The 10,873-nt window shown below is 41.4% G+C and overlaps 1 protein-coding gene across 1 annotated transcript; it reads left to right on the forward strand.

Annotated features, from left to right (window-relative positions):
• Nucleotides 1-9,555: 9,555 nt before the first annotated feature.
• On the forward strand, nt 9,556-10,669 carry LOC122642643 (dehydration-responsive element-binding protein 2F-like). The gene has a single exon (XM_043836179.1). It carries the CDS (start codon nt 9,588-9,590, stop codon nt 10,446-10,448), a length of 861 nt encoding a protein of 286 aa, XP_043692114.1. The 5' UTR covers nt 9,556-9,587; the 3' UTR covers nt 10,449-10,669.
• Nucleotides 10,670-10,873: the final 204 nt, after the last annotated feature.

Genomic DNA, 10,873 nt, shown 5'->3' on the forward strand with positions numbered 1-10,873 from the left:
GCAGGCAAATTGAGGTGTTATTTTTCATTCTATTATATTTAATAATGATACTTAATAATGAAATATGAAATGATATAGAGTTAGTAACATAATTGTTGCGTCAAGAAATCGTCGAGCGGTCCTGCGAGTGCCGTCACCTGCAAGTGGACCAAAGGGGTCAACAGAGAGAACCGGTGTAGTCCCGACCTAGGGCTCTCCGATGCCAAAGTTAGATCTCCTGGCGCAAATAGATGAATAGTGATTATTCAGTATGAGTTTTGATGTCCCCTATGGGGTTGTGTACCTTGCCTTTTATAGTAGCATATGGCGGTGTGGAGAGTCCCAGTCTGATGGCGATTGTGTCGTTGAGTGGATAGAGGCCCTGGGTAATGGGGCTCTATCCTGATTGGCCATCTCCCCGTGGGAGGGAGTGTCCTGGTGGCATCAGGATCCTTGGTGGATAGATACCCGCGTGTGGTGATAACGTCCTTGGTGCTTGAATCCGTCTGGGTGACGTGACTTCTAAGCGGCGGTCTAGAGTCCTGATAGTGACATGAGTCTTAGCGATACGATCGGATCGTAGATGGGTGGCCCCCACCTCACGTGCCCACGATGCTGTGCCTGGGTGCAAGCCGCGCCTGGGTGAGGCCGAGCCTGGATGTGTGGCCGTGCCTAGGTGAAGCCGCGCCCGCCTGGATGTGTGGCCGCGCCTAGGTGAGGCCTCGCCCAAGTGGTGGCCGCACCTGGGTGAGGCCGCGCCTAGGTGAGGCCGCGCCTGGGGTGAGGCCGCGCCCCTCGGATGTGTGGCCGCGCCCGCGGGGTGGCCCTGCCTAGGTGAGGCCGGGCCCGAGGGGTGGCCGCGCCTGGGTGAGGCCGCGCCTTGATGTGTGGCCGCGCCTAGGTGAGGCCGCGCCCGAGTGGTGGCCGCGCCTGGGTGAGGCCGCGCCCGAGTGCTGGGACCCGGTTCGTTCTCCTTGGCTATGGAACGGGTCGCCTGTGACACGTGGCGATCGTTGATTGGCCCGATGAATATTGGATGTATCAATAATCATGTAGAATAATGATTACAAAAATTTGTTTATTAGATTAAATTTCCCTTGCAACCAAATGGAACCCTAAGATACCATTTCCCTTTGGCAAGTAATTTTTTTATCACCTCAAAACACCATGGGGTATGAGCCAGCATAAAAGCTGCTTACTTTCCACAACTCATCGAGAATCAAGCAAAGCGTATAAAAAAAGAAAAAAAAAAGAAAGATCTGGCGTAGGAATTTTATGAATCGTCATACTCAAATTGGGCATCACAGGTTGAGATGATTGAAATTGGATCAATCAGTTAGTAAATGGTTTTCTGTCGGATTTAGATCAATTATTATTCGAGCATTCATGGTGCTTGGTTGTAGCCTGATGGGCACTTGACCGATCTGATCACTAACCAAGACCAACCATTTATAGTTTATTTATAGCTTGATCGATCAACTCATTTGTGACCTGTTAACCATCCGTTTATATCCAAATTAATCTGTTTAAAATTTGATTATAATCCGATTAACTTAACTCCAATTATGGATGATAACTAACCAACCAAAAAATAAATGTGTTCATGCCTAACCTCGAGGCCTAATTAATTAAACAGTGCAATAATGATGTAATTCTTTAAATTGATGGGGTCACACCCTAGTCTAAAAATCCTCTGCAATACCCTAATATGGGGATGAAGCATCTTCCATGTATTGAGTTCTCAGGGCCGTATTACAGTGTACCGTCAAATGCCCACACTGCAAAGGATTTTAATCCCTAGTGCAATGGTTATGGGCATAGTAAAAAAGACAGGAAATTCTTAATAGTTTGATATGAGTACTTTTCATTATTCTGGCATCGATTCCATGGATCTTTATCCTCTCAGCTTCCCTGCCTGGTACAGTTCATATGGTTCCTCTCACAGGGGTAGAAATGACCACCTTATCCCCTACCTGAACACACTGCCCGGGTGGGGTCCACCCCCGGTCCACCCCCCTCTTATTAGAGGCACTAGGGAACTGTACCAGGCAAGGAACCTGAGAGGATAATTTTCTCGATTCCACTGCTTGTATTGGCTCTTGGCAATGATGTTGAGTGAATTCACGACCAGTAGATTGTTATCATCCTTTTATCGTACTACCTGCATGTTGGTGTGTATGGTCGAATTTTTATCCTATGCAGTAACTGCACGGTGTTGTACTGCATCGTATGGCGCCTGCAGAGGCCATGTGCACCATGTGGGGCCCGCTGTGCCACATGGCCTCTGCTGCTCCGCACGATGCAGTATTGCATCGTGCAATTACAGGAGAAGATAACGATTCGTGTATGGCTAGGGTTTGAGAGATCGGAATTGGACTGCCGGTTCCAATCTGATTCCGATTCGAATACCCAAAAATCGGTTAAGATAGACTACAAAATGGTCGAATCGGCGATTTGAACCTGATTCCGGCCAATTTTAGATCAGGGTTTCTAGGGCTTTTTGAATACTATGCTTACATTCTGATCCATGAACTCATTAAATTACTTGTATTTGAAATTATCATCTAAAAACGAATTTGCTGCAATCATTGATCATCGAGTTAATAGGGACTTCAGCCAATTCTATGTAGATTTTGGATGTATGAGAGTAAGGGTGCAAGTTTGGCCCGTGGAACCCAAGCCCGCCCAAGCCCATATTGAGCCCGACAAGGTTATGGGCTGGGCTGGGCTAGGGTTGAAATTTCTAGGTCATGGGTAAGGTAGGGTTGGGTTGAGCCTGATCAGGCTTGGATTGAGTCACCCAGGGTTAGGACCAATCAGTGACTGAAACTGAGAGAAATTTCAAAAGTTCACAAGGGTATATGTAATGCAGCCTTAGGTTTTAAAACCTTGATTGTGGGTTGGTTGCGGATCCAGATCCTCTACTTGCGCCTGCCTGGTACTACCGTTTGCCCCACACATAAGCAAGGTGGAAAATACCACCTTGCCCCTGACTCGGGCAAGGCGCTTGAACAGGGGTAAGGCGGTATTTTTTGCCTTGCTTGTGTGTGGGGCACACACGACAGTAGGGATAGGCGGAAATAGAGGATCTCAATTGGTCGCTATATGCTCACCCGAAGGATAAAAAAATCAACTAGAAGGATAGTGGCAATTTCATAATTTTCTTTAATAAGCTCAGGATCCTTTAAGAAGACGCAATCAATAAAGGGACAGGATGGTAATTAACTTTAAAAGGAAAGGACAATCTTGAGATTTCAAATGACTGGTGATAAATTTATAAAAAGAAAGATTTTAGTAAGAACATCTCAGTTCTTACCAAACAAAAAAAAATGTAAGAACATCTCAGTGCATGATGCTCCTGTTACTCTGAGAGGGGAAAATATACGCAGCCTTACCCTTGCTTCGCAAAAGAGGCTGTTTTCAATTTACAGAAGAAAGATTCTTTATTAATAACAACAATTATAAGGTCTTAGATGTAAATATATTTATTGTTTCTAGAGAGATTCTATCTCTACTAAAGGATGTACCTAGTGCATGAGGCTCCCATCACTGCGGGGTTTGGGGAGGGTTATAATGTATGCAACTTTACCCCTACTTTTCATAGAGAGACTGTTTCCAGAACCTGCGACCACTTGGTCACAATGGAGGAACCTTTACTGTTGCGCCAAGACCCGTAGATAAGAGTCCATGACCAAAACAAACAAGAATCCATGGCTAAAGAACTTGTTCGAAATCCTTCGGTTAGAATACATTTCTTTCAAATTTATAAGGGAGATGGATCTGTACAATAGACTATATATTGACATCATATACATTAGAGAGACAAAGATAATTTTCTATAGGTGTCAAAGTATACAATAACAGGTCTACGGTATTAATGATGAGCGAACATAGAGATTATGTTAGAGGATGTATATTTTAGTGCCATTTGCAGTTCTTTTCCTTTTATATAATTATGAAAACTTATAAAGATTTTAATCTTTTTTTTTTTTTTTTTGAGTAAGAATAAAGGTTTTAATCTTGCATTAAATTTAAGGTAAAAGATTGGCTGGGTGAACCTAAGCTTGGATTGGTGGTTCACCAGTTCTATCATGTGGAAGGATGATATGGGATTTTATAACGTCGTTGGATATCTGAGGAATAATCTGAATTTACATGTCGAACTTTAGCCTCAAATTAAACCATTTACCTTCCTCTCATGTATGTACATGCATCCCTTTGAGGTCCATACACCCTTTTAGTTGTCTCAAAATTTTTTTTTTCCGGCCAATGCTTTATTTTTTTACCTATCAAACTCCATTTCATCTAAAACTTGACATGTGAGCAAGTCTACCAATCCACCAAATCTCATTCCAATTAGACATGATATTTTGGCTTTTCTATGTAAGATTTGGAAACACATTTTCTAGTTAGAACCATAAGTGGATGTGAAGGAGGATGGGAAGCTTTTAACAATGGTTATTTAAAACTACTCTCTTAAAGAAATGCTAATTTTGTTTGAGATAATCATTAATTACTAAACTATTAATTTATCCAAAAACAAAAAGTCAAATAATAGATTCATGAACTCATTGATGATGCCAATATAACCATTTTGACTTATTATCTGCAAAATGTCAATTTAATTAAAATTGAATAAGGAAAAAAAATAGGTAAAGTACACGTACCCCTGTAGTGCATCCAATATTCCTCATACCCCCTAAGCGGTTTAATATTCAACGTACCACCCCTGTTTTATACCCCAAATGCCAGGTAGGTCCAATCCGTTAAATACCACCGATAGATGCCAAAATTTTGACCATTTTACCCTTTGCTTCATTTTCTTAAATCTGAAAAAGACTTAATTATCCTCACTTATTTGTTGTCCTAAACTAATTAAAAAATGATCATTTTATCCTAAACTAATTAAAAAATGATCATTTTATCCTTTGTTTTATTTTTATAAATAAAAAGACCTAATTGCCCTCATTTATGTATTACCCTAACCTAATTTGAAAAGACTATTTTACCCCTAAATATTTGTTCCTAAAAATCCCAAAATGCCCTCATCTTCCTCAAATCATCATCCTCTTTTACATACCAACCACCACCACCGCCACCGCCACCGCCACCGCCACCGCCAGCACCACCACCACCATTGGCTTTGGGTTCTAAGACAAATGCGAGGAAAAGGGCTATCATTGTTGCGGAGAAGAAATCGAGTATCGAAATGCTCGGTGAAGATGGAGTATCGGGTTCCTCTTCTTTGCTCTCAATAGAATATCGAAAGCCTTCTTCACCTCTTCGCTTCTCTGCTGTCCAGATTGAGGTGAATTCCCCTGCTGCTGCTGCTGCCGCAACCTGGGATTCAGATACAGATTCCTATTCGCCGTTTGTGCAGGGCGGAACCCCAATCCGCCGCCAATTGTAGATGAATTAATGGAGCTTGAAGCATTCAGAGACTGTTCTATGGTGGCTTTGACAGCAGGGCTAGAAAAGCTAGCCTCTCTCATGACTCGGCTCACACTTGGGTCATCAAGGATCGAAACAATGAGCTGTTCAAGCTCCACCTTTACGGCTAAAAGGGGTTGTTGCTCCTGCTCTGGGCAGCCTCTGCGTTGATGGGCTTGAGCTCGCTTGAGCGCAGCCATGAGAGCATTAGAGATTGGGGGGTCAATACCAGGGGAGAGGTTCTGGGCTGAAGGGAGACGCTCGAGGGCAACACTGAAACAAAGTTCGAGTGCTCTGCATTGGAGTGGGTGAGAAGAGTTTGGGTGAGATCGAATGCAGGCTGATCGAAGGTACCCAGATGCAGAGGCCAAAAGTGTTGCAGCGACATGGAGTGGCGTGGTTTGGCCGTGATTCCGACGAGCTGCTTCGGCGATTGAGTGGTTCAGAACACTCGCCGCCTCTGGGGTTAATGTCTGCTGGATTGTACTCAAACCAGCTCTCATGATGGGTTCTCTGCTGCTTCAACTTCTACGAATTTCTCAAAAAAACTAATAGAGAACAAGGCACATAGCAATCTCTGAAACAAAATTAAAGAAACCCACCAAAATTCAGGTTTCTCATCCCCGCCGCTGGCTTCCGATACTCCATCTTCACCGACCATTCGATACTCGATTTCTTCTCCGCAACAATGATAGCCCTTTTCCTCGCATTTGTCTTAGAACCCAAAGCCAATGGTGGGTGGTGGTGGCGCTGGGTATGTAAAAGAAGATGGTGATTTGGGGAAGATGAGGGCATTTTGAGATTTTTAGGAACAAATATTTAGGGTTAAAATAGTCTTTTCAAATTATGTTAGGGTAATACATAAATGAGGGCAATTAGGTCTTTTCATTTATAAAAATAAAACAAAGGGTAAAATGGCCATTTTCAATTAGTTTAGGGCAACAAATAAGTGAGGGTAATTAAGTCTTTTCAGATTTAAGAAAATAGAGTAAAGGGTAAAATGGTCAAAATTTTGGCATCTAACGGTGGTATTTAACGGATTGAACCTATCTGGCATTTGGGGTATAAAACAGGGGTGATACGTGGAATATTAAAGGGTGGTACGTGGAATATTGAGCCGCTTATGGGGTACTAGGAATATTGAGTGCATTATAAGGAGTACGTGTACTTTACCTCTATAAGTCTAGAAGTATCTTTAGAGAATTAATTTTAAAAAATAACAATGTTAAGATAGTAGAAGATCTCAGTATAATCCTATGGAATCTAGAACTTCTTTGACTTCTACAGTAATAGAAGGGGAGTGGAAGGAGGTCGTCCTGCCTCCTTGACTTCTCCATATTTAGAATTGGAATAGTGCTCTCTGCAACACAGATCTTCTACGGTGCACTGCCTTGTCCTGCCTGTGCTGCACAAACACAAGGCTACGTGCAATGACTGCCTTACCCCCACTTGGGCAAGGCGCTCGAGCAGGGGTAAGGCGATCAATGCACACCACCTTGTGTCTGCGCAGCACGGCAGGACGGGCAGCCCATGCTCTAGAAGATCTGGATCCCTCTCTCTCTCTATCACAATATTAATTCAATGGAAAATAAAGGGGTGAGGACAGTAACAGTATTCACTTATCATATTGGAAGGAAGTAGCGAGGTCATTTCATGTGAAGAGGAGAGAGATAGATACAAATGTGCTAGTGTACCCTTTCCCGGCTTCTTAGAGAATTTTTTCCCTAGAAAACTTTTATAAGGAATTATTGTGTAACTAACTAAAAATCTTACTATGGTCATTTAATATTCCTTAGCCATATTATATTTCCTATTCAAATATAAATATTTTGGTTAGACAGTGAAGAAAATTTTAAGGGAATAGAATTCCTACAAGCTCCCAGCAAGAACTCATTCTTACTACACAATAGTTTGGTTGGATTTAAATTTGATAGACAGTTGTCCACATCATCATCTATCCATTGTTATAATGAAAACATCGATGTAGCATATCCAAGTATCATTATACTGGTTTAATAAAAGTTTGAAAATCTGAAAAATTAATTTAACATAAATCATTGGAAAATCAAGGGGGAAGGCTCTTACAAGATGAGACATACAGTTAAGATTAGCCACCATATTTGAGAGATGATATACCATCGAAGTTCAAAGTGTACCCAATGGACAATCTGCTAAATCATCAATCCATCGTGGCTGAAAAAAATAAAGGCATGGGCCAAACATTTTTCAAAAATTTAATACTATGGCGAAAAAGAATGCTAATTGGTCGCGTGCAGCCTACGCCTAGACGCAGCCCCTTGAAATGACCGCCCCACCCCTACAAAATGAAAAATCCCCTCCAGTCGATGCTCCTACACGTGTTTCCATTGGCCCCATACAGGTGCAGGGACAGGCAGCTTGGCACCGACCCCTTGTACTATAGTTAGTAAGTTTTCACTATATTTAGTAAGATCAATAGTCTCTCTCTCATTTGGAGGGGGTAGTAATATTATTTTGCTTGATTTAATTAAAATACAAAAACACAACCGCTAGATGGTACTAGATTTGCGGTTTCAGAGCAAGATACAAGATTCATGTGAGGGATTACAGGGAAGTCAATATCTTATTTAATAGAGACACTGGACTGTAGTAAACTCTGGTAAGGTATTTACTATAAATAAAAAATAACTCTAGTAAGGTAAGGATTTATGTGAGTAGGGAAAACCAAATAACTAATAAAATTGAAAATGATAAACTGCTATTATGGGACATGATTAGAGGGTTAGCTGACCCTTTTAGTCCTCTAAACTCTCTTATTTTAAGGGAGTAGAGATCAGTTTTCTTATAACAATCAAAACCCTCCTTTTTTTCATTGATTAAGAAAATAGGAGAGAAATTATAGATATGGTAAGACATGTTTGCAAATATGCCTCTTCTAATACATCAACAACGTGCCTCGATCTGTGTTAACTTGGTAGACGTGCGTGAGAGAGAGAGAGAGAGAGAGAGCATGGGATAGAGGTGAGAACTCTCTCAAGAATCAGGTTGTGATTGGCAGGAAAACATGTGAATTTAAACTCGTGAAAATGAAAAATATAGTGAGGTGGTCTCCTTAGATTCCCCAAGACCACCTTTGTATATATTCAACTCACATAACCCTCTTTCAATATTCATGGTTTCACGGATTTAAATTCTTTCTCTCTCTTTCTCACACACACTCACACACACATAAGGAATCGTAGGAATAGTTATAGAGATCACTTCCAATGTATTCTGCTCATCTCACTTTCTTTTTAATACTAACTTACTTGACAATATCATATTCTTCTAAACGGATTATGAATCAGGATGGTTCATGCCCAGTGGTCGGCCCGAATGGGCCAATTCCAAGCCGATCGAGATGGAACAGTTATAAAAATGAGCTGTTGACCATTAATCAGAGAAGAGAATATATATCAACAATCCAACAGTATGTCTCATCTGATTATCCAATCTGATAGTGAACGAATTGGCCGGTTCGGATCAGACATCCGAATCAGCCAAGCCAAAGCCAATCCCAATTCTGGGAAGGGCACCATCTACATCAAACCAGACTGAACAAACCAAATCAGATGTTTTCTGATCGAGCCAATTGACCCACTCAGTTGAACCTATGACCCGAGTAGTTGTCCTCTATTCCATAAACTCAGTTTTTTTTCTGGGTTGACCCATTGGTCGGATCAGAATGGACATATTAATCTATGAAGAACCACGATTGAGACAGCATCTATGACTCTGCACTTAACATTAAAATATTTATCTTTTCCTGTTAACACATCCATCAATCCATAAATACAAATATAATAACAGAAGCTAAAGCATGGTCTTGAGCGCTTACTTAATAGAATCATATTCTTTTTTTCTGTGTTTTGGTGAATACTTAGAATAATAGTAGACATGCTAGGAACTATCTTGAAGAGAATTTTTGTTCTTAGATTAATAATCTTAAAATATAAGTTTACTAAGTACTAAAGGATCACCAACGGTCTCATGGGCTTGAAAATTTTCTCCAAACGTGACAACATTTAAGCCAAACTACACTATTCACAGTCTCACTCACTACAAATCCCACACCCTCAGTCCCATCCATTGCACTCTCAATTCTATTTCCGGCTTTCCCTACCAACACTCTCCCATCTAAGCTTTCTCAGCCAACCAACATGGATTCTTACAGGAAAGCTCCATCAAAACCATGGAAGAAAGGCCCTACAAGAGGCAAGGGTGGCCCTCAGAATGCGACATGTGAGTATCGTGGAGTTAGGCAAAGAACTTGGGGCAAATGGGTTGCGGAGATCAGAGAACCCAAGAAGAGAACAAGACTCTGGTTGGGTTCTTTTGCTACCGCTGAAGAAGCTGCCATGGCCTATGACGAAGCTGCAAGGAAGTTGTATGGGCCTGATGCTTACCTCAATCTACCACACCTCCAACCATATTCCACTCCTCCGAGCAAATCCCAGAAGTTCAAATGGTTTCCTTCTAAGAACTTCATTTCCATGTTTCCTTCATACAGAATGCTAAATTTGAATGCCCAACCCAGTGTTCATGACATTCATCAAAGGATCCAGGAGTTCAAGAAAAATTCGGCTCACAATCAATCTTCACCATCTTGCTCATCTTCATCATGTTCATCTTCCTTTGATTTGAAATCTGCATTTCAGATCATAGATGATAATATCCACATGGAAGATTCAGTAATCAACAAAGAGGAGATGATTTCAGTTGGGAAAGTGCAAGAAGAACGTGAAGAAAAACCTCAGATAGATCTCAATGAATTTCTTCAGCAGTTGGGTATACTGAAAGTAGATAGCACATCAGATGACAGCAAAACCACCAGAAGCTTTCCAGTGGAGGAATCTTTCCCTCCAGATGATTACGGGCTAGCAGCTCTTAGTGAGCAGACTTTCAACTGGGACAGTCTGGTTGATATGAATGGACTAGAGTATCATCAGGGAGTAGTATCCAGTGGTCTTCAGGATGATCCTGTGCATGAAGAGCTGACATTCCCTACTATTTGGGACTAGTGGAATCTCTACCTCCAGATGAATACGGGCTAGCAGACTTTCGACTGGGACATTCTGGTTCATATGCAATGGACTAGAGTATAATAAGGGAATAGTATCCAGTGGCCTTCAGGAGGATGATGAGCATGAAGAGCTGGCATTCCCTATTATTTGGGACTACTGAAAAGGGTCGGCCAATTTTGGCAGAGTAGGGCTTTTTTCTTTTAAATAGTAGGATCTAGATTTAGTGAAGTATAATTCCAGTATAAATGAAGTAAGCTAGCTAAACTAAGTAGCTGTCAAATTAGTAGTTCGTCAACAGTTACACAGTTCCAGTATAAGCAGAAGAAATTCCCTGTTTGAGGAAACCAAGAGTTTTGTACTAGTCTCAGAGATATTATTAGCTTTTGGGATTCCATGCTCCTATATGGCATCTCTCTATGTCT

This window comes from Telopea speciosissima, chromosome 10 (genome assembly GCF_018873765.1).
Source record: "Telopea speciosissima isolate NSW1024214 ecotype Mountain lineage chromosome 10, Tspe_v1, whole genome shotgun sequence".
Lineage (NCBI taxonomy): Eukaryota > Viridiplantae > Streptophyta > Magnoliopsida > Proteales > Proteaceae > Telopea > Telopea speciosissima.